The following is a 21,189-nucleotide window of genomic DNA, read 5'->3' as shown; positions in this document are numbered from 1 at the left end:
AGTGTTCTAGTCTCCCCTAAGTCTGCGGAAGGAGCCCGTGTTTCTACTCCCCTTTCCCTGAAGACCCAGGGTCGTTCGCCTTCACTGATCAGAACACAGGGCTTTCCCTGTACCCTCTTGCCTGGGTGCCTTTCTTCTCTCTCCATTCTCCAGATCCTCTCTGTGTAAACTCTTGTCCCCAGCTTCAGCAAAAACAGAAGCCTGGAGCCACAGCAGAAGCGGGGGGGCGGGGGGGCGCGCACATAGTTAGGGTATAGACATGCATGGGTAGCGCGGTCATGGGAAGAGCATCACCTAAACCATAGGCCAAACTCTGCCCGAGGAAGCCCCAGGAGGGCCTCCAAGCTCAGCCCTGTCTGGCCCCTGCCCAGCTGGTAGCCATTGGCCTGGGGGCACCGGGCCAGGTTATAAAGTACCTGTCAATCATTATTTCAGGATCCTGACACAATAATCCTGGAGGAGGATAGAACAGGGGGGAAGAACAGGTATCACTGAGCCCATTTTTCAGAGGAAAGTCAGAGGTCAACTGTCTTCACCCAAATCCATCTGGGAAGCTAAGTGTCAAGGCCAGGCCCCAAACCCTGGCCGTCTGCCCCAAGGCCAAAGCTCTTTCCAACCCCAGGTCCTTCCTTCTCCCATCGCGGCAAAGAGGACACGGGACAACTAACAGGGGAAGCAGGGGCCTTTATTGGGGTCTGGCAGATGTGGCGGAGGTTGGAGGTTAGAGGTGGACTCCCAGGCCTGGGCCTAGGAAAAGGCAGAGAAGAGGCAAAGGGCCCTAGAAGCAGGAAACCCAGGCCTCCCCGCCTCCACCCTGCAGCCCCTCCCCCACCCCAGGTTCCTTACTCCAGCCTCCCCCTGCCTCTGGGAACGCAGAGCACCAAGAATGGACAAACAGGACCCTCCCGGGCCACAGCTTGGAGCGGAGTGCAGGATCCAGGCTTCTGTCTGCCCACAGTGGGAGATCCGGGGAGCTCAACGTGCCCCGCTCCACCAGGACAAAGTGGGAACGCTCCTTCTATGTCTCCCAGAACAGAGCAAACTCTTGTTCTCTGTGTGGGGGGACAGGAGTGCAGCTTGGGCCTCTAAGGGAAGAGGCTGGAGGTGACGCCCCCAGAGGAGCTTCTAGACCCCACCTTTACACTTGCAGCGTTCTCCAGTCTTCCTTCCCATCAACTCTGGTGAGCAACTCAGAGTCTGGGCAGGGGCGACTGATGGGCCAGTGGGGATCTGCTCCAAAGATATCTGTGGGTTTCAGAGTGAGGGTTTCCCCAACACCCAATTCATCTATATGTACACAGGGCGGCAGGGGCGCCGGGGCCAGGGCTAGTAAGTGTAGCCGCCCTTGGGGCCAAAGGCCTGGGTAGGGCCAGCTAGCTCCGGGAGGTAGGCAGGGCTCTCGTCCAAGTGGGACAAAGGGACTGTGTCCTCCTCACTGACTGGCCGGTCAAACTCGGCCTTGAGGGCTGGACGCTGATTGTCCGGGAAGGCCAGAGAGAACAGGGCCTCAGGCTCACACACAAACTTGTACACGTAGCGCTCGCCGGCCACCTGTGGGAAGAGAGGGGCTGGGTGGGCCTAGCTCTCCCTCCAGGTCGGCGGGGGGCAGGGGGGCGCCGGTCCAGGCAGACGCGTGGGGCGCGTCTCTCTCCCGCGCTCGTTCCTCCGAGAGGCCCGCTCCCTGCACACTTCCTGTTCTCCAACCTCCATGTCTCCACACTTCGGGCTTTTCAGTTACTGGGGGGCACTCTTTGGGGAGAGGGAAGTCTTGTCCACAGTGTCTCATTCCCTCCGACGGGGGCATAATCTGCTCCCACAGACTTGCTGGGAAACACTCCCCTGGCCCCGTTGACCTTCCCATAGCTGCTGGCCCTCACCCTCCCATCCCTGGGCCCCTGGCCCCCCCACCTTCTGCATGATGCCTTTCTCATAGTAGTATCGGAGCGAGCGGCTCAGTTTGTCATAGTTCATGGCTGGCCGGTTCTTCTGGATGCCCCAGAGCCTGGCAACCTGGGAACAGGACAGAGTTTCGGGATGGTGGTGCTAGCTCAGCAGTCAGACAATGCGGAGGCGGGGGGACGGGTCAGAAAAAGCACCTGAGATTCTTGGTAGAAAATGGTAAGCTGACCCCGCAGACTACACAGCAGCCCACAGACCCAGGCCTGACAGGAATTCAGGTCAGGTTAAGGCAACTCTGATGGGGAGGCATCTGCCACATTCCCACGTCCTCCTATCTCCAGGCCCCAAAGATATTGGGAGGAGAGGTACAGAATCTGAGAGGCCCACCTCCTCAGGCTCTATTAGTTTGAATTCCATCCCCCGGCCGGTCCAGGCAATGAAGTGGGCATTTGTTGGGTCATCCAGCAGGGCCACCAGGAACTGCCACAGCTGCAAGGCCCCCCGGCGCTGGTAGGGCGGTCCCTCTCTGAATGCACCAACCCCTTCCTGCTTGATGTCTCCTGGGGAACACAGAAAACAGGAGGTGTCAGGTTTGTGCCTTCTGGTCCCTCAAGCAACCCGTTCTCCTCTCTGCAGGGATAATGGGATTCCTGGGGGGGTGGGGTGGGGACATGGCTCAGATCCTGACCCTCATGAACAGTCACTTCTCTGACCTTCAAATTTCTCAGGAACGACGCAGACATCATCTGGGAATGGTCGCAGAGGTTTCTCATAGCCATAACCTTGAGGAGGAAGTTGGGGGTCATTCAGATCTTGGGGGGGGTTCACTGCTATGAGCCCCTGGCATCCAGAGGGACTCCTGGCCAGGAGACCCCCCCCCTCAACAGCAGGACTCCCCCCTCCAATGTGGAGGGCTTGGCAGAGAGGACGGGGCTGTCTTACCCATGGTCCCGTCACCTGGAGAATGCCCAGAGAAACCCTCTGTGTGAAGGTACATTGATGCACACCCAGGGACATCTGGGAGGGGAGGAAAGAAGGGTGATGTTACAGGTGGCTGCGGGGGGAGGGCGGGTGGCAGTCCTGCCCATATTCAGGGACTTCTTCCTGCCAGCCTGCATTCCAGTTCTTTCCCCAGCTGCCTGCCAACCACCAAATCCCAAGGCAAGTTCACCCAGAGGGAGTGCAAGGCCTGAACCTCTCAGCTTGGAGTCTGGGCCAGAGGGCATGGCCGGCAGCAGCTGGGCTGGGCAAAGCTGTTGCACAAGGCCCAGGATTCCAGGCAACAGCTGTTTCCTGTGAGTTCAGCGGGGAGGAGGGAGGGGAGGGATGAACCTCCGGGGAAAGGGTTCAGTGTCCATGCCTAAGACTCCCTTGGAATGGGTTAACCTCCGGTCAGCAGGTCGGGTTCCTAGCCGGTTCCTAGCTTCGTGTGCGTGTGCGTGTGCGAGCGCACAAGTGCAGGGAGGGAGGAAACGGAGGAAGATGGGGGTTGGGGGAAGACCCGTAGGGAGGGAAGGTGGGAGGGGGAGCGAGAGAGCACACCAGAAGGTATCTGGATCTGGGGAAGAGGCGGTGGGCACTGGGCCGCGTTTTTTCAGGTCTGACAGCAGAGCGCATTCACGCCCTTTTCCTTCCATTCCCTAGGATTGAAATAGCCCTGCTCCACCTGGAGGAGGCGGGTTGTGTGAAGCCACCCGTTCAAGTTCCAGGCCCTTCTCGCCCTACCCCCTGCACTCCCACCTATGAATGAGATGGTGAAACCCGACACCTCCGGGAGGAGGCGGGAGGGTGGGCTCATTCATGCCTCCATTTTGTGAATGAAATTCCTGACTCCATTGAGAGGAAGCTCAAGGGGGAGGGGCAGAAGTTCAAGGGCATGTAACAAGATCTCCTCCGGTCTACATCCTTTGAAGGTCAGCGGCCAGAGCGTTTCCCTCCTCCTTCCTCCAACCTCACAGCCAGGCACGGCTCAGCGTCTGCCCCACGTTAGAGGAGAGGCGCACCCTTGTGGTTTCACTCGGGCAGCCCCCGGCGGGGTTTGTGGTTCATCCCTCTCCCCCTAAAACACTGCACAGCAGGAGGTGGGAAATTCGAAAGATCTAGCCTGCCCTGAGCCTACTCTAATCTCAGTATTTATTTTTCTCACACGAATTTGCTGATAAACTCAAATATGGGGATGGTGACAATGTAACAGAAGCCAAGGTTTTCTGGGTCCCTCCTAAATGAGAATGGCCCTCCCTTGGCACCGGAGGCTTTGCATTCTAGCTGGCCAAGAATCTGGCTGAGTGCCCCTCACTCTTGTCAATGGTCAGGTGGAGCTAGAGTTTAAAGCAGCCCTACTTGCGTACCCAGCTCCATCAGCCTGGAGGCTGGAACAGTAACCCTGCGTTCCCGCTGGGAACGAGGAGCCTCGCTCCTTTCAAGTTCATTTTTTCTCTTCATTCAAGTCTGTTAATATTTTTAAGCTTCCATGGGGGTGGGGACCAATGACACATCCTCTTCATCTTTGTGCCCTCCAGCTCCACACCACTCATGCTCCCAGCCCAGCACTCGGGTCTCAGTAGGTAACTGTAACCTCAAACACTTGCTAGAGAGGAAAAGGAAGAGATGCCTCAACTTTCCTATTAAACCACGAGCTGCCTGAGGGCAAGGAGCTGCACCCTCTTATCTTTTATCTGAGTAGAAGTGTGCTGACTGAAAAATGACAATTTTTTGAATCTATGACCAAAAGGGAGTGGTTGGGTGGGTTGGGAAGGTAAAACAAAACAAAACAAAACAAAACCTGTAGGGAGACCTCCTGGGTGTCATGGAACTGTTCCTAGGATCACATGCCACCCTCCTCAGCAATCCCAGCAAAACTCCTCCAACCCCCTTCCCCAGGGGCATTTCTTACCTGAGTCGTAGGCGAAGTCCGTCTGCTCCTGTTTGATCACCACCCCCGCCCCTGGGTACCTGTGCCCATTGACTCCACCCTGGCCCACCGTGGGCTGGCCTGCCTGTTCATACAGGGGGTCCAGGTATTCCTGCTTGAAGCTCTGCGGGGGGTAGGGCGGGCAGGGCTCCGACAGCTGGTGTGGGTAGGGGGCGGGGAGGGCTTCCCGGCCCCCTCCTTGGGAGGAGGTGAAGGAGTGGCAAATATCCAAGGGCTGCTGGAAGACAGAGCTGGATGTGGTTGGATGGAGAAGGAAGAGAAGATTAATTTAAGCGGTCCCTGTGCGGGCCACTCCCAGAGCTTGCAGACTGGGCTCTGGGGTGGGGGAGTGTCAACGTCCCTTCTTCCCCACCTCCCCCCACTCCAGGTCTCTTAGGGGCAGCTGGAGAACACTCAGGGATCGAGGAAGAACCGGTGAGACCTCGGTCCACAGGTTCTGTGGGCCTCCTTGTCTCCTTACCTCTGCTCCCCGAGGTACCCGTGGCCAGGGTGGGGCTGGGAGGTGCCAGAGGATCTCAGGAAACTCCGTTGTTCTGCCCGGGGGAAGGGCTGCAGGGGCGACTGTCCGGGGGCACCGGGGGCAGGGGACTTGATGGCGATTTGTCTAGGGGGGTCATAGGCACTGGAGTTGAGGGGGAGACAGGGGTGAGGGGGCAGAGAAGCTGGGCGAGCATCTTTGAACCCTTTATCCCCAGAGAAGGAAAAGCAGGGCATGCTGGGAAAGGAATGGCATGAGCGACGGGGGGAGCCCCCAAGTGAACTCTTTCTCTCCCTTCTCGTAAATCCTGAAAATGGGTGTAATCCTGAGAATGCCTCTCCCCAGCCCACAGCAACTGGGCTGGGCAGGAAAATGGCTTCCTCCAGTGGAAAGGCTCTGCCCGGGCCCTAACACACACCCCTTGAGCCCCCTGCTGCCATCTCCTGACCACTGGGAGGAAATCCTGAGCCGTGGGGCTCCCCTACAGGGGCTCAGAAATCCTTTGTGTTGTCTAACTTGCATCCCATTGCTGCCTTTACTCCTCCCTCCTCCCCCCTCCTCCCCTTCCCTGGGCTGGGCTGGGGTTCACCTGGAATAAAGGCACTGCTCGCCATGGTGATAGGGGAGTGGCAGCTTCCTGCTGCAGGACAGGGCCGGCTCTGCGCGGGGACTCTGGGGCTCCTTCTTGATCCTGGTGGTGGGGCTGTGGAAAGCTACTGCAGGAGTGGGAGGAGGCAGACCGAGGCCAGAGAGGGTCACAGAGGACGCAAGGAGAGCTCCCCACACCTTCGCTCTTTGAGCACCAGCCGGGGAGATTCCCTGGGGCTCAGTTTTCAGAGACTCCTGGTCACTTTTAAGGGCAGTTTGGCTATTTACACTATGTCTAGTTTTATACGTCGTCGGGCTAATGTCCAATATCAACCAGAGAGACTGTCTAAAATTCAACTTTTAATGCAACCCCAAACCCCCAAAAACACCTTTGTAGGAGTGAGCACCTCCAACATAGGGCCTGTGGTTTTCCTGAGTGCCCTGGAAAATTCCAGGGGAGAGACATGTTTTCTTCTTTGGTGCTATAAAGGATCTTTCTTTTTCTGGTTCAGGTTGGATATTCGCCCACTTGCATGTCAGCTGACTACCATTAAGCACATGCTCCTAATTATCTGTGAAGAACATTGGTCTTTCCTGTGGGCCTTGCTGGGTCCGCAAACTCCAGCCACCAGACTGAGCCGCAGAACTGGTTCCGAGCGACTGTGAGGTTCTGTCTCACGGCGTTGAGCCCATCGCCAGTGGACTGTTCTGTTATCGGCTGTTTTCCTTTATTTGTGCCTTAGTTCATTTCAACGGTGAGTGAAGACAGTTGAGAATGGAGTATCTGACATTAAAGCAGGGTTTCTCAACAGTGCACTGAGGACCTCTGGGCCAGATTATTTTTCTTGTGGGGGGGGGAGGGGGCGGGGGGGCGCTGTCCTGAGCATTATAGGGTGTTTGCAGCATCTCCGGCCTCTACCCATTAAATGCCTGTAGCGCTCCACCCTCAGTTGTGACCACCAAAAAGCGTCTATAGACGTTGCCACATGTCTCCTGGGCGGGGGGCGGGTAAAGTTGCCCCCCCACTTGGATGAAAGTAACTTAGAAGGGTAGAACTGGGCCCCGCTGAACTGGTCCAAGCCCCTCATTTCAGAAATCAGGGAATGGGGGAGGGGAGCAGAGGGACGAAGTGTCCACTCGCAGGGCACAAACCCTGATTTGAACCAAGGTCTCCAGCTCCCAGTTACTGCCTTGGTCTTGGCGTCCAAACCCAAGAATGGGGAGCCCCGTTCTTCCCCCTTTTCTTTAGGAGAGAACAAGTTGATCTTTTGTGATTCTCTACCCCTGTGACTCATTTCCGGCCCTGCCCCACTCCCCATTCCCTCAACCCAGGGCCCTCCACTCACAGTTTTCAGAATGGAAATCAGGAACAAACTGCTCATCACTGTCAGGTACCTGGGCTGCAGAGAGAGGTCAGAGGTGAGTCTGGGTGGGGGCCCCTGGATGGCAGCCCCGGGGAGACACCATTAAGGCAGGCCTGCAGATTAGCACTGGCCCGAAGGGGGAAACAGCCTTCCGAGGACCGAAAGTAACCCCACCCCAGGTCCTAGTGCCCTCCATCTCTGGGCTCCACTAAGACCTTGGAGGCAACGCTGCCAGTTCCCAGAACCTGTCTGAGCAGATTCCAGCGTCTTTTCCTAGATGCTTTGTCTTTATTCCCTGCATTTTTCGGGAAGTGAAGGCAGCCCTGCCCCTCAGAGTTCACAAAGCTCCCTCTCCGGGCTCCCAGCAGAGTCACATCTGGGATGGGCAGGCATTACAGTGACATCCTATGGACCTAGAATAACATGCGGGAGATTCTGAATCGGGGCTGGGCCCAGGAATCTGTGTTTTACACAACCTGCTGGGTGAACCCTGGAAATCGAGAACTTGGGAAAGAAGATGGAGAAAAGGGGGTGGCTCAGGAGAGGTGACTAGGAGGATGGTGGGAGAGGCAGTGGCTGGGGGCATGGGCAGGTCACCGTGCCTCGTGTCCTCGGCGTGTAGCTAGGAGAGAGGGGAAGGTCTGAGAAGCACTCCCACGGTGTCAGCGGGGGCGGAGCTGGGTTTGGGAGTGAGGCCTCGATAGCATAGCAGTTCATCCATGGCCTCCAACCTGGACCTTCGGGCTCTGATTTCTAGTTTCTTACCCTGGCCTCTCCAACTCCTTCAGGTGGGCATATGGCTGAGGACCACCCCTGACCCCAGAATCTTTGACCACTTTTGCCCCTCTCTCCAGAATACACCAAAGCAGGAAGGGGAAGGGTAGACACCAAGAACTTCCTGATAGTCCAGAAAGAGTGGCTTGAAGGTGAGGGGGTGGAAGACGAGGACACTGCTCTTAGAGTGGACAATGGGGAAACTGCTGGATAAAACGACCGGAGTTGAGAAAAGCTGGTAAGGGAGGACACAAGGCTGGGGAACAGCTTCACGCCTAGCTCTGCCCGAACACACACCCCAGCCTCCACGGCTTCCCCGTCAGCAGAGGCTCCATCGTTTCTTCCTGGGATTTCAGCCAGAGCCTCTGTTGGAACTCCCTCTCTTCCATGCTCACCTCCTACAGCAGGTGGTTCTCCACACAGCTGTCAGAGTGGTCTCTCTGCAAGAGAAGTCCAATCCCTTCTCTCCTTGCTTAAAACCTCCAACCCCAAACTCTTCCTCTTGGCCAGCCCCCTGAGGCCCCACATGGTCTGGCCTGCTTACCTCTCCCACCTGCCTTTCCTCTCCAGAGCTCTTGATTCCTCTTTTCCAGACCTTTGTCGGCCTGTTTTTTTCTGGCCACTGAAGTCTTAGCTCACTTCGTCACTTCCTCAGATGCCTTCTCTGACCACCCACACCAAAAGTGGTCCATCCCGGCTCCTATCACAACCCATGTTTATTTTTGCCCTAGCATGTACGCTACCTGGATGCCTCTTCTTAATTTATTTACGCCATCTTCTTAATTTACTTACGTTTCTGTGTTTGTTGTCTACCCTCTACCTTCTCTTCGGGAAATTTAAGCTCCCTGAGGGCAGGGGCTTTATCTGTCTTGATGATTCCCCAGGGAGGGGAAACAGGGTCTGGCTAAGAATAGATACTCAAGTGCTTTATTTGTTGACTAAGTAATAAACATACAATGACCCTGCCCTCAGGCTGGTGGGTGTCCTCTTGGTGGACTTGGGAGCAAGAGTGGAAAGGATCCTGCCCAGCCAGCTCTTCCTTCTCCCTGGGGGCTTCCCTGTGACCCTACACAGGGTAACTATAGAGGCAGGTCCTCCCTCCAGAGAAAGCACACCTCACAAGAAATAACTTTGGGCTGTGATCAATTGCTTGGCAGGATTCTTCATCAACTTGCTTTGAATATCAGAGGTGCCAAGTGCTTTATTTTATTTTATTTTTTTTTAAAGATTTTATTTATTTATTCATGAGAGACAGAGAGAGAGAGAGAGAGAGAGAGAGAGAAGCAGAGGGAGAAGCAGGCTCCCAAGGAGCAGGGAGCCCGATGCGGGACTCGATCCCAGGACCCTGGGATCATGACCTGAGCGGAAGGCAGACGCTTAACCATCTGAGCCACCCAGGCGCCCGGTGCCAAGTGCTTTAAAATACACATTTATAGGGGCGCCTGGGTGGCTCAGTCGTTAAGCGTCTGCCTTCCGCTCAGGTCATGATCCCAGGGTCCTGGGATCGAGCCCCGCATCGGGCTCCCTGCTCGGCGGGAAGCCTGCCTCTCCCTCCCCCACTCCCCCGGCTTGTGTTCCCTCTCTCGCTGTGTCTCTCTCTGTCAAAGAAATAAACAAAATCTTAAAAAAAAAATACACATTTATAGATAATTGCCTTCTTGACAGAGGGATGGGACTGAGGGGTTTAAGAATCAGAAGCCACCAGCAGCTAAAGAAGAACTCATGAAAAGTCAGCAGAAAACTATTCTGAAGTGATCGAATGAATGAGCAGGACAAGAAGTCCCGTGGCAAAAACAGGCAGGCAGCATTTATCTGTTCAGGAGCACAACTAGTGCACAAAGGCAACCATCCCCAAACTGATCTAAATCAAGAATTCCCAGTTTATTGTTAAAAATACGCATTCCTGGGGCGCCTGGCTGGCTCAGATGGTAGGTAGAGCATACACGACTCTTGATCTCGGGGTCATGAGTTTGAGCATAGAGTTTACTTAAAAAGAACACACACATTCCCTGTCCCCAGCCCTGCAGAGTCTAATTCCATAAGCGTTGGGCTGGGTTCCAGGCATCTGTACTTTTAACAAGCACCCTCGGTGGCCCTTAAGAATAGGCAGGTTTGAGGGGCGCCTGGGTGGCTCAGATGGTTAAGCATCTGCCTTCGGCTCAGGTCATGATCCCAGGGTCCTGGGATCGAGTCCCACATCGGGCTCCCTGCTCCTTAGGAGCCTGCTTCTCCCTCTACCTCTCTCTTTCTCTCTCTGTCTTTCATGAATAAATAAATAAAATCTTTAAAAAAAAAAAAAAGAATAGGCAGGTTTGGGAAACACTGGATAAAGGGAAGGAGCAAAACCCTCTCAGGGGCGCAAGGGCCAAGCTCATCCCTGATGTGCCCTCTGGCCCAGCCACAGGCGATACCCCCAAAGTTGGCAGGATGGGGTGATGGGAGCAGGATGAGTGACGCTTACGCCCTTGTTACCTCGGCAAGGAAGGTCCGGCGGGCAGAGGAGGTGGGGAATGTGGGGGAGGCTGACGCCTTCTGGGCCCCCTTCGGGGCTTCACTGCCGGTTTCCACCGAGGTAATGGGCTGGGGGCATTTCCTGTGGCATCCCAGGCCAGTTCACATGATGCTACAGAGCCCTAAGGGGTCGTCTTGCCTTTCCTCCCGCCTCAGGCCTGAAGGTCTGACCAGAACCCCCACAGCCCGGCGGTTCCCAGAGGAGGCTACCCCCGGCACAGAGACCGTACCCCAGAAGAGGCGCCATCTTCTTCCCAGGGCCAGGAGAAATCAGTCAAGACAAAAACGGGCTGTGGTGTGAATCCCAGTCTCTGCTTGGCCCCTCCCCAGAATACTGGCTTCTCCAACCAAAGGGACAAGGCTAGGGCCTTGCTCAGAGACTGCCAACGAGAATCGGAATAGGAACAGTGACACCGAGGCCCGAGTTCCTGGAGAGCAGGAGAATTTCTAACTACCATGTTCAGGCTTGAGAATATGCCACTCTACTTATTTGTTGACTTGGCTGAGTTTTGGCTGCGAAGCTAGTGTGCCAGGGGCTGCCCTCAACTCCATCCTGGGCCGAAGGCGGAGTTTATCTATCTGCCTGGGAACCCGGCAGATAAGATTAAGGAGGGGATAAGAAAAGTGCCCCATCAGCATCATGCCCAGAGAGGAGAGAATTTTAGGGAACGTCCCTCCAACGCGGGGTGGGGGGGTCAGTAGAAGAGAAGGGGTTTGGGAGCTTCCCAAGCTGGGCTCTGAGAGAACTGGGAGGTTAAAGCAGCCAAGCAGTTAAGCCCACCCCAGCTTGGCCACCTACCTACCTACACCATCTATGTCCCATCACCTTTTCCCCTTCCTGGGGTCCAATCACTGGGTGAAGGGGTCTCTTTAGTAGGAGTTCCAGTGGAGGCGGGGGAGACATTCTCCGCAGCTTCTGCTCCATTGTGTCACCACTGGCCTTGTCTCTCACCCTTACCCTGCCCCCACCCTGGCAGCCTCTGTACTGGAAGGAACCAGTTCTCTATCTATGGAGGGACATTTGTCCCCAAGAGCCTTCTGGAAGGGGAGGAGACAGAAAGATGTAGAAGGAGGCATTGTAGCTAGGAGAAACTGGGGGAGGGGATTAACCCCATCTCATCCCACAGACATGCTGAGGCACCAGCGTGCACACACACGGATTCATACACACCCTACTTCCTTTTTACTACATGGCAGCACACGGGTAAAACATATCCTCCATGCACACCCTTCACACATCAGCCCTCTTTTTGGACTTGCAAATGTGATGGGGGGCGGGGAACCAAAAGGCAAAGGGACTGAAGACCTTAGAGGAAGCTTTGGGAGCATTAAACCTGCTGAAAAGGGGAGCACAGACCCACCCTTTTAAGAATGCCCTAAAGCCTATGGATCTTCTCTTCAAAGAAAAATCCATATTCCTTTGTGTATGGTGCACCCCTAACAATTTTGCACACGATATCGGAGGGCGTAAGGACCCCTGCAACCTATCCAGGGAGCTTCTGTGAATCCAGACTCTCCGTTATGAGACCCCAGCCTCATACAAAGGGCACACGGGGCCCAGACTCAGTGTTCCTTGCTACCAAATAGACCCAAGTCATTGTCCCTGAGGGTTCCCGAGGGAGGGCTCCCGACAAGCCTGGAAAGAACCCTTCAACCAGAAGCAGTACATTTTGACCCTAACCAGACACAGCTTGAGCTCAGCCTGCCTGAGCCCCGGTCTCCCTACAGCAGACTGATCCTTTCTGTAGCAACTCAACAGATCCCAGGCACCCGAAACAGACACACCCTCTTAGCCTTATCTTAACACCTCCCCCCACACACACTACCTAGAAAAACCTCAAACCCAAAGATGTCTAAGCTGTCTCTCCAGAGCCCCACTCACAGTCACCCCTAAATAAGCCCAGACACCAGACTGAACCCACAACCCCATTGCTGCGGACCCAACCTGGCATCCCCCAAATTCTTCACAGCCCCACCCACACTACAAGGACCCACTGCTTCTCTCCAAATTGGGACTTAAAGAAAAAAAAATCAAACTTGCAGTGGGGAGGTTGGGTTCCGGCCCCCATTCCTCCTGATGTACCCCACCACTGGCAAGCTTCCAAAGAAGCTAGTCCCCCCCATCACCCCAAAGCTCCCTCTGGGCTGTGGGGGTCACTGACCTGGTGGGAAGAGGCAGGAGAGGAGGCTGGGCTGGTGCTGGGATGGTGCAGGGGGACAGGGCCCCGGCAGCTGCATCTGTCTCCGCAGAGAGAGTGAGAAGCAGCGAGTGGCCTCAGCATCCCCCTCTCAGGCCCGGCCATCCATCGCCAGCTGGGAACCTGAGCTGCTCCCTCAGAAGGAAGGAGAGGGAACCAAGGAGATCCCCACCCCCACCTCCCCACCCACTGGATTTAAATGTACAGGGACTCCCAGGGCAGCAGCATGAAACACACACACTCGCCCTCACACTGACACATGCAGATAGACACACGTACACTCTCTAGACCCCCACCGCCAAGGGGTGGGGCTTCCAAGGGTGAGAGAGCGTTTTTTCCCCTCCCCTTCCCATTCCAGACCCAGGCACAAATGGATCAGCTGCTGCCAAAATGCCAACCCCTGAGCCTACCCCTACATCACAGCCCTGGGAGCTGCCCACTGGGGGGGGGGCAGAGGGACCCTCCGCTGACAGACAAGAAGGCTGGTGAGCCAGACAGAAATCAGGCATTGGGAAAGGAAGTCTTTGAGAGACCGTGGAAACTGACACCCCTGCGTTCTTCAGCTCCAGCCCAGCTCCGGAACCTCAGAAGGAGGATGGGCCGACTGGGCATACGCTCTGCCTGTAACTCAGAGCTGGGTGCACGGGGCTTGCAGAGTCAGGGAAGGTGTGTATCATTCCCTCCCCAGAACCCCCGGATCCCTCCAGCACCCATACAAGCCGTTTGGCCACGAATTCCACAAAATGTCTTGAGCGTTTGCTCTATGCTAAATAGCCGTTTTGTTAATACACATATTTTTGGGGATACCATGGCAGTCAAGACAGATAGTCTAGTCTCACTCCAGGGTTCTAGTCAGGGGTCCTTCCCTTCTACCTCAAGCTTTTAAAGATGGTTCCAGAGGAGCGGGGTTTGAGTTTAAAAAAATCACCAAAGATACCCAGGTGGAGGGATGGGGAAATCCTAAAGAAAAGCCCTGAGAAAGGGGTTCCTAGTGTAGTGGTTTCTTCGTTTTCAGAGTGTTAAAATAAAGGGACCCGAAGATGGGGATATTAACCCTTCCCTCTTAGACTGTCTAAACACCTGCCACTCCACCAGTGACACCCTGAGGCCCCACAAAAATGCACCAAGGGATCCAACCAGAAGACCCTGAGAACACAGCTCCCTACCCAGAGGAGGCCCAGCTCCTGACCCCATCCCTGCCAGCTCGAAGTTAACCCCCCAGCAAACACCCCAGCCAAAGTAGGAGGAATTTGCCTGGGGCAGAGGTATTCGGGAGAGAAGGGGGAGGGAGGATCACTTGCCATCAGAATTACAATCAAGGCTATTTGTGGGAGAAGCCCTGGGCCCTCTCTGCCAAAGTGCTGCAAAAAAGAATTATTTAAACTTTTGTTGTGTTTTTGGCTCAGACAATAAATTGTTTAGCGCTGGGGGTTGGGAAGAGAAACCCCGGGGGCAAAAATCAATGTTTTGGCAACTCCTGAAGATAGGTTACAAATTAATCCTTTCTCCTCATCCTCCCTCCCTTACCCCCCCCGCCCCCCCCCACCACACCAACACACACCTCGGCCTGGCGGCTGCTGCCAAACAAACTTTGCAAATGAAAATTTCAACCAGGAAAACGGGCCTGGGGCCAAGTTCCATTCAAATAAGCAAATACCCCACACAATGGTCTGATTCATCCCCAGGCCTAGTTACACAAGCCTGGCTCAGGGCAGAGAAAATAAATATCAATATAAGTGTCCACAATGGGCGCTGGAGAGAGCGGGGAGTAAGGGGACTTGGGGGGGGGTGTCTTTGGAGAGTTCCTTGAGGCAGGGAGAGAGGAGAAGTGGGTTAGGTTGGAATATCAGGGGTAGAGAGCATCCCCCGCCCCAATAATAGAAAAGGTCACAAAACTACTCACCTTCAGCAAGCCACGTCTCCTGGAAGTGACTGAGATCCTGGAAGAGATCTGAGGGGGTGAATAATGGAATTGGAGGTGAGGTGGAGGAGATGGTAAGAGGGAGGGAGCCCTCGCGAGGTGGGTGGTGACCGGCCCCCCTCTTGGTTGTACGGGCCCAAGAATGATCAGAGATCCTTGGAGGGGAGTCTTTCGGAGAACAGGGTGGGGGCTCCAGGATCAGCCTTCGGGGTGTGTGAGGTGAGGAGGGTCACGGTTTGTCTCGCGGGCTCTTTACCTTCGGAGTCGGGGGGCGGCAGGGAGCCCGGGTCCATGAGCTTCCCCTGCGAGACCATCAGCGCTTCGCGCAAGCTCCCATTTCCGGGCGATTTCTGCGGGGAAGGGGAAGAACGCCCCCGGGTCACCCTGAGGCCGCCCGGTCTGGGGGGGGCGGGGCTGGGGTCCCGGGGTGACACAGGGATCGGGCAGCGCTGGACCCCGTAGGGGCCGCGGGGAAGGGGCTGTAGGGCGGGGTGCAGGGCGGGGGCGGGAGTGGAGGCCGGCGCGGCGCTCACGCTGCAGAAGGTGTAGGGCACTTGCTGGTCCAAGTATCCGCCTTTCATCCTCCGCTCCATCCGGCCGCTCCCTCCGGCCGCACAGCCCGGGCCCCGCGCGGGGGCAGAGACCTGGAGGGGAGGGGGGGCCTGCGTTCGCACACCGTCCTGGGAAGGCAGCGGGGTGGGGGTGGGTAAGGGCAACAGGGAGGGGCAGTCCCGAGGCTCTGGGTCCGACAGCAAAACTTCTCCGACTCACTCAGGCGATGGAGAGGTTTCCGCCTGCCGAGCTGAGCGCCGCCACCACTCCCCTCCCGCCAAAGGAGGTCCCACCTGCTCCTGGGAGCCGGGCTCGCCGTTTCGGCTGCTTTCTGCAGCCCTGCTCTGCCCAAGCTCGGTTACATAAGACGTGTGTGTGTGTGTGTGTGTGTGTGTGTGTGTGCGCGCTCGAGCGCGGAGGAGCGGGCGAGGCGCGCACGGTTCGCACGCCCACAACTCCCGCACCCCCTCCAACCCCGAATCCCGGCGCCTCCCACACCCCCCCGCCCTAGGATCTGCGGAGGCGGTGGTTAGAGAGTGCAGTGTGTGTTGGAGGCGAGGCGAGGAGTCATAGACGCTCTCCCTCCCTCCCCCTCCCGCAGCCTCACCTGAGGCCGGGGCGTCTGAGCTGGAGCCGCGCGGGGTCGCGAGCTTGCCCCGGGGCCGCACCGAGGGCCGCGGGGCTAGGCCGGAGCGAGGCAGCCCCGGCCCCGGGTCCCCCGCGCACCGGCTTGTTTTCCTGGCGCCGCCGACAGTTGTGAGCCCGGGGGAGTCGCTGATTGGTGCATTTCCTTCGCCTCGGCCTCGGCTCTCTTACCCCCCCCCCACCCCGTTCCCTTTGTTTCATTGACTTTTGTGAATGAAACCCCAGGGCCGGGCACGCCCGCCAATCCGGAGACTCGCCCAGCCGAGCTGTGGAGGGCGGAGTTTCCCAGACGCGGGGGCCAATCAGAACGCGGGGGCTGGCTCCCGGTTTCATTCACGGCTCGGGCTCCCATTCATAAAAAAATAAACTCCTCAGCGGCCGGAGTTCATTCATAAAGAGCTGAGAGAAAAGGAGCGAAGCCGAGGACCCGACGGCTTCCTTGCGGGGCTCCGCGGTGTCCCTGGGTGTGAGGCTCGGCGAGCTCCTCGGGCTGGCCCGGCTGGCGTCTGCACACGTCTCTGCATCTGCGTGTACGTGGGAGTGTGAACATGCCTGTGTGTGCGCCCCGCGGGGAGGCGAGCGGACTTGTGCCCAGAGGAACAATAATAACTAGCATTTATGCAGCGCTCCGCTTCCACGTGCTCATTTCATGCCCATAACCTGGCGAAGTGATTCCATTGTTTCCATTTTACAGAGATTGAGAATGAATACTCAGTGAGGGGTGATGACTTGGCTGCAGTAACTCAGCGCAGCTGGGGTTGACAGCCCCCAATCTTCCACATTATCCTGTACAGCCGTTTAAGGCGACAGTTAAATGAATTAAGGCTTTGTGACAACAACTGCTACACAGTAGGCCCTCAATAAGTTAGCACGGAATCTAGGCTTTTCCTCAAGGGTCTGCTCTGCAGAGCTGTTGTGTGACCCACTTTCTGTTGATTGCAGCAGAAACCAGAGGCCCCGGCATGGACCTCTGAAAGTGCAGTTCCCTCTCAGCCATCTTTCCTCTTAATCCTGGGAGCAAACATAGGGTCTTAGGGATCTGATGACCTGGGGGTAGGACTGGTTTCAGGGTAGCCAAAAAGCTGGTCATAGGCTCTGGTCCCTTAAATCATTCGCCAATTCACTGGATAAACATTAATTGTGCCAGACACAGTGCTGGGTGCCAGGCAGGCAGCTGTGACTGAGACAGAACCCCCCCACCCCGTAAGAGTTGGGCTGTTTAGGCTGTAGCCATGGGGGCACACAGTACATGAAGTCCCCCAGGCCCTTTTTTCTGAGACAATCTCTGGGTCTACAGTCCATACACTCCTTTGAGGAGAGCCCAGTTTTGCCCCCTGCCTACTTATGATACACACTAGAGACTAGCTGAACCCCAGGCCACTTGGGGCTACTTTCAAAATTCATCTAACCTGGGGTGCCTGGCCTCCGCCGGTAGAGCATGGCGCTCTTTCTTGATCTCTGGGTTGTGAGTTTGGACCCCACGTTGGCCGGAGAGTTTGTGTAATAAACAAACCACGAAATTTGTCTAATCTAACACTTCCACTTTACAGATGAGGCAGTGGCATTTCAGAGAAGGAAATGATACCGGTAAGCTCTTTAAGCTGCTCAAGATTAGAACTGGGACTTGAACACCAAACCTCTAGCATCTAGGGCTATTTATTTTATTTAGTGTTCATTCCAGGAGATCACCGTGGGCAGATGAAAACAAACTTCTCTCTCTTCTCTGAGGAACTATTCTTTGAGGCTCATGTCTATTGCCCCTCTCCTCCAAGAAGCCTTCCAGATAACCTGAGTCAGTTCCTAAAGGACCCCCCAACATTCGTGCCTATATCTCTGTTGTAGATGTCTTTCATTCTGCATCATGGTCATTCCTAAGTTTGGAGAGCTCTCCAGGTCCTGAGGAGGAGGTCTCTTTGTCTCCTAAAATCTTCCCCAGCTGTTTCATGCTTAGGAGAGTCCCTTGAAATACTAGTTCAGTAAATAGGTGCAAAAGACCAAACTAATCGAGCTTAGCAGGAACCCTGCGCACAGCAAGAGAGAGACAAGCCCCAGCAAATCCCAGCTTTGGGCTGGATGGAACCAGCTTAGGGAGGAGCTTGTGTCTCAAGGCCAAAAGAAGTGGGGGAGGAGGATGGAGGATTCTTCCAGGAAAGCAGCTCTGATGTAGTCTCCATGACAATGAAGAAGTTTCCTGTGGGTCCCAGAGCGGGCACTCCAGGTGGGGGCTCTCAGTGGTTCTGAGCTTTAGCATTTCTCTGGAAGGCCCCTGGCTCTCTGGAGAGTAAGTGTTGCCTTTCTATTCCCCATCCGGGGTCCCAGCTGAGAGCCACGCCCCTCCTCCTGCTCTTCCTCCGGCTCTGGCTCAGCATGCTGGCTGAGTGAGAGAAAAATGCGGCTCGCTGCTGTTGCCCCTGCCGTCACCTGGCCTCTGATTCAACACCCAGGCTCAGAGCAGCGACATCTCCAGGGGGAACATTCAAGCCTCTTCCAGGGCTTGAGATAGTTAGGGAAAGGAAGGAATAGATGGGCCGGAGGTTTCTGTTGGAAATCCCATCATGATAAGCAACATTTCCTGAGCATGTCCAGTGCTTGACTTGATTAACTCATGCAACTTTCACAGGGGTCTGGTGAGGGGTCTTGTCCACTTTACAAATAGGGAAATTGAGGCCTTGCAAATACACATCTATCCCAAGGGTCCACTCAACAGACTGAGGGCACCCCAAACAGACTTTTTGTCACAGAGACTCTTCATTGAGGGAACACACAACAGGCTGGCTGGAGGACTCTCCTGAGCCAGGACGCGGACAGGACATGTGAACTCACCCAGATTAAGGATGTTCACAGTCCCCTCTTGGACACATGGCTTTGCTGATGAAGCACAACATACTCTCTGGTACCCCACCCCCCCAACACACCTTGGGGGTGGTGCCCAGGTAAATGCTTCTTTCTAGTATATTGGGGCTGGACTCTGACCTGTTTCCCAGGAGCCTAAGTTATAAAATGTCAATGTAGGTTTTAGATATGCAAATATTCATATAATAAGCCTGGGGCTTGATCAGAGGGCTGGGCTGAGCACTGCAATGGGAAGGGAGAGGCCCCTGGATCCGACAAGGAGGCCCAGGAGCCATCAGAGAAGCCGGCTTTCCCAGGCAGCCTTGCGAGAGTGTAGTGGAGGGGCGCTGGGTGACCTGTCCAGCCTACCTGTGAGTGTGAGGGAGGACGGAAATGTCTCCAAAGGCCTGGCTTCCACAGTGTCTGGAAAAGCTCAGAGTCCCATTGGCATAAAGGGTGGAACTCAGGAGGTAACCCAGGGAGACAGCCCGGGAAGGCCAGGTGGATGAGATAAACAGGGTCAAGTGGTGTCCTATGTCCCTTTAGTGGCTCCCAGACTAGATCTGTCACCAGGGGGAATGAACCAGAGAACAGGGTCAGGCAGTGGGGGGGGGGGGAATCACGGGATCTTCGCCGTGGACTGGTGGGTCAAGACCACCAAAAACAAAGTGCCACTCGTGGGTTTCCTTTGTCCTTGACTCCCGATCCCACTTTCACATTTCTCCCTCCAAAGTGTAGGGCGTCTGAAGCCAGAGTTCACTGATGTGCCAGCCACTGAGGCCAGCCGCTGCACTGCGTGCGCACGCACGTATGGACTTTGCTGATGAGAGGGGCCATGGTTTTTATCGGGGTCATCACAGAGCAGGTCTGTGACCGCCCCCACCTCCACCTCCACCTCCAGGTTAAGAACCACTGTGCTAACAGCTTTCATCATATCTTGCCAATATCTATTACCTTAAAAATGGCTGGAAAGGCACTATTTTGGAGGATGTGCCTTTTTTTGGAAGGCACCATTTTTGGAGGGGGTGGTGTGCAACTGCTTCCATGTTCATCTCTACCTTCCACTTAGACTAAGACCTTTCTTGAGACCCCACAGAAGAGAGAGCCTCCTTCTAGTCAGCTGAGTGGGAGCGTGTCAGGCTAAAGAGGAAAGGTAGAGGAAAAGCTGACGTCTTGCTCAATTCCAGAGGGCACCCTGTCTCAGGAGAAAAGTCCTAAAGATGAAGTCTTTTTATTCATTTATTTTTTAAAGAATTTATTTATTTATTTGACAGAGAGAGACAGCCAGAGAGGGAACACAAGCAGGGGGAGTGGGAGAGGGAGAAGCAGGCTTCCCGTTGAGCAAGGAGCCCGATGTGGGGCTCGATCCCAGGACCCCGGGATCATGACCTGAGCCGAAGGCAGACGCTTAATGACTGAGCCACCCAGGCGCCCCCTAAAGATGAAGTCTTAGAAGGAGCCTCTGGGTGGTGCAGTCGGTTGACCATCTGGCTCTTGGTTTCGGCGCAGGTCATGATCTCAGGGTTGTAAGATCGAGCCCTGCGTCCAGGCATCCAGGTATCCAGGCATCCAGCTCCTGTGCTCAGTGCTCAGCATGGAGTCCGCTTGGGATTCTTGCTCCCTCTGCCCCTCCCCCTGCTCGTACTCTCTCTCTAAAATAAATCAATAAATAAAATCTTAAAAAAAAAAAAAAGAATCCTTGGAGACCGGGCTTCTCTTTCTCTTGGGTATTGTACGGTGGTTATACTCAAGGACCTTGGGAGAAATAGAAGGTGATCGCACCAGTCCAACTCCCGCGTCATGGGAACCCATGCCATAGCAGATGGCACGGGCAGTCAGGGATCTGAGGGGGGAGGTTCCAGTTCCCGGGAGAGACCCGCTTCTGTGTGGCAGCTGTGGTATTCTCAGGAGGAGATGGATAGACACAGTGACCTCCGTGGGGCCAAGCCAATCCTTGGGAGCGGCTGATTTTAGGATTCCTCCTGGGGAGCCATCTTTTGGGGAGCTGTACTAAGAACTTTTCAGAGGGCGCCTGGGTGGCTCAGTTGGTTAAGCAACTGCCTTCGGCTCAGGTCATGATCCTGGAGTGCCTGGATCGAGTCCCGCATCGGGCTCCCTGCTCGGCAGGGAGTCTGCTTCTCCCTCTGACCCTCCCCCCATCTCATGTGCTTTCTCTCTCATTCTCTCTCTCTCTCTCAAATAAATAAATAAAATCTTAAAAAAAAAAGAACTTTTCAGAAATCCAGTGAAGAGCATTTAAATTTTTTTTTTAAAGATTTTATTTTTAAGTAATCTCTACACCCAGTGTGGGGCTTGAACTCGAAACCCTGAGATCAAGAGTTGCGTGCTCCACTGACTGAACCAGCCTGGCGCCCCAATATATATATTTTGTTTTGTTTTTTATATATATTTTTAAGTAAACTCTATGCTCTACACCCAACGTGGGGCTCAACCTCATGACCCTGTGAGCAAGAGTCACATGCTCTACCGACTGA

At 55.3% G+C, this 21,189-nt stretch overlaps 1 protein-coding gene across 4 annotated transcripts; it reads right to left on the bottom strand.

The window, feature by feature from the left end:
* Positions 1–1,326: 1,326 nt before the first annotated feature.
* ETV4 (ETS variant transcription factor 4) lies at positions 1,327–16,063 on the bottom strand. 4 transcript variants are annotated; one of them, XM_028092789.2, is made up of 13 exons: positions 15,944–16,063; positions 15,199–15,309; positions 14,922–15,015; positions 14,648–14,695; positions 7,244–7,297; positions 5,899–6,025; positions 5,292–5,453; positions 4,793–5,061; positions 2,842–2,916; positions 2,613–2,681; positions 2,287–2,459; positions 1,909–2,010; positions 1,327–1,551 (listed from the first exon to the last, which is right to left on the bottom strand). In XM_028092789.2, the coding sequence occupies exons 1-13, from the start codon at positions 16,061–16,063 to the stop codon at positions 1,327–1,329; spliced, it is 1,629 nt and encodes a 542-aa protein (XP_027948590.2). The 4 variants fall into 4 exon arrangements, with proteins under 4 accessions (XP_027948590.2, XP_087883411.1, XP_087883410.1 ...); XM_088027285.1 differs by lacking the exon at positions 15,944–16,063 and adding an exon at positions 15,820–15,855 and having other exon boundaries at positions 15,199–15,345; XM_088027284.1 differs by lacking the exon at positions 15,944–16,063 and having other exon boundaries at positions 2,857–2,916; positions 15,199–15,258.
* Positions 16,064–21,189: the final 5,126 nt, after the last annotated feature.

Source organism: Eumetopias jubatus, unplaced genomic scaffold, assembly GCF_037043125.1.
Source record: "Eumetopias jubatus isolate StellerSeaLion01/CBP00866 unplaced genomic scaffold, mEumJub1_p1.0 scaffold_10, whole genome shotgun sequence".
NCBI lineage: Eukaryota > Metazoa > Chordata > Mammalia > Carnivora > Otariidae > Eumetopias > Eumetopias jubatus.
Note: the sequence above shows the minus strand (reverse complement) of the source record. Positions and strands in the feature narration are given on the sequence as shown.

Coding starts and splice junctions, on each gene's coding strand:
- ETV4 (XM_028092789.2), bottom strand. CDS start 16,063: ATGAAACAAAGGGAACGGGGTGGGGGGGGGGTAAGAGAGCCGAGGCCG. Junction 5,062..5,291: donor GGGTACCTCGGGGAGCAGAG/GTAAGGAGACAA, acceptor AACCACATCCAG/CTCTGTCTTCCAGCAGCCCT. Junction 2,917..4,792: donor GGACTTCGCCTACGACTCAG/GTAAGAAATGCC, acceptor CTCCCCTCCCAG/ATGTCCCTGGGTGTGCATCA.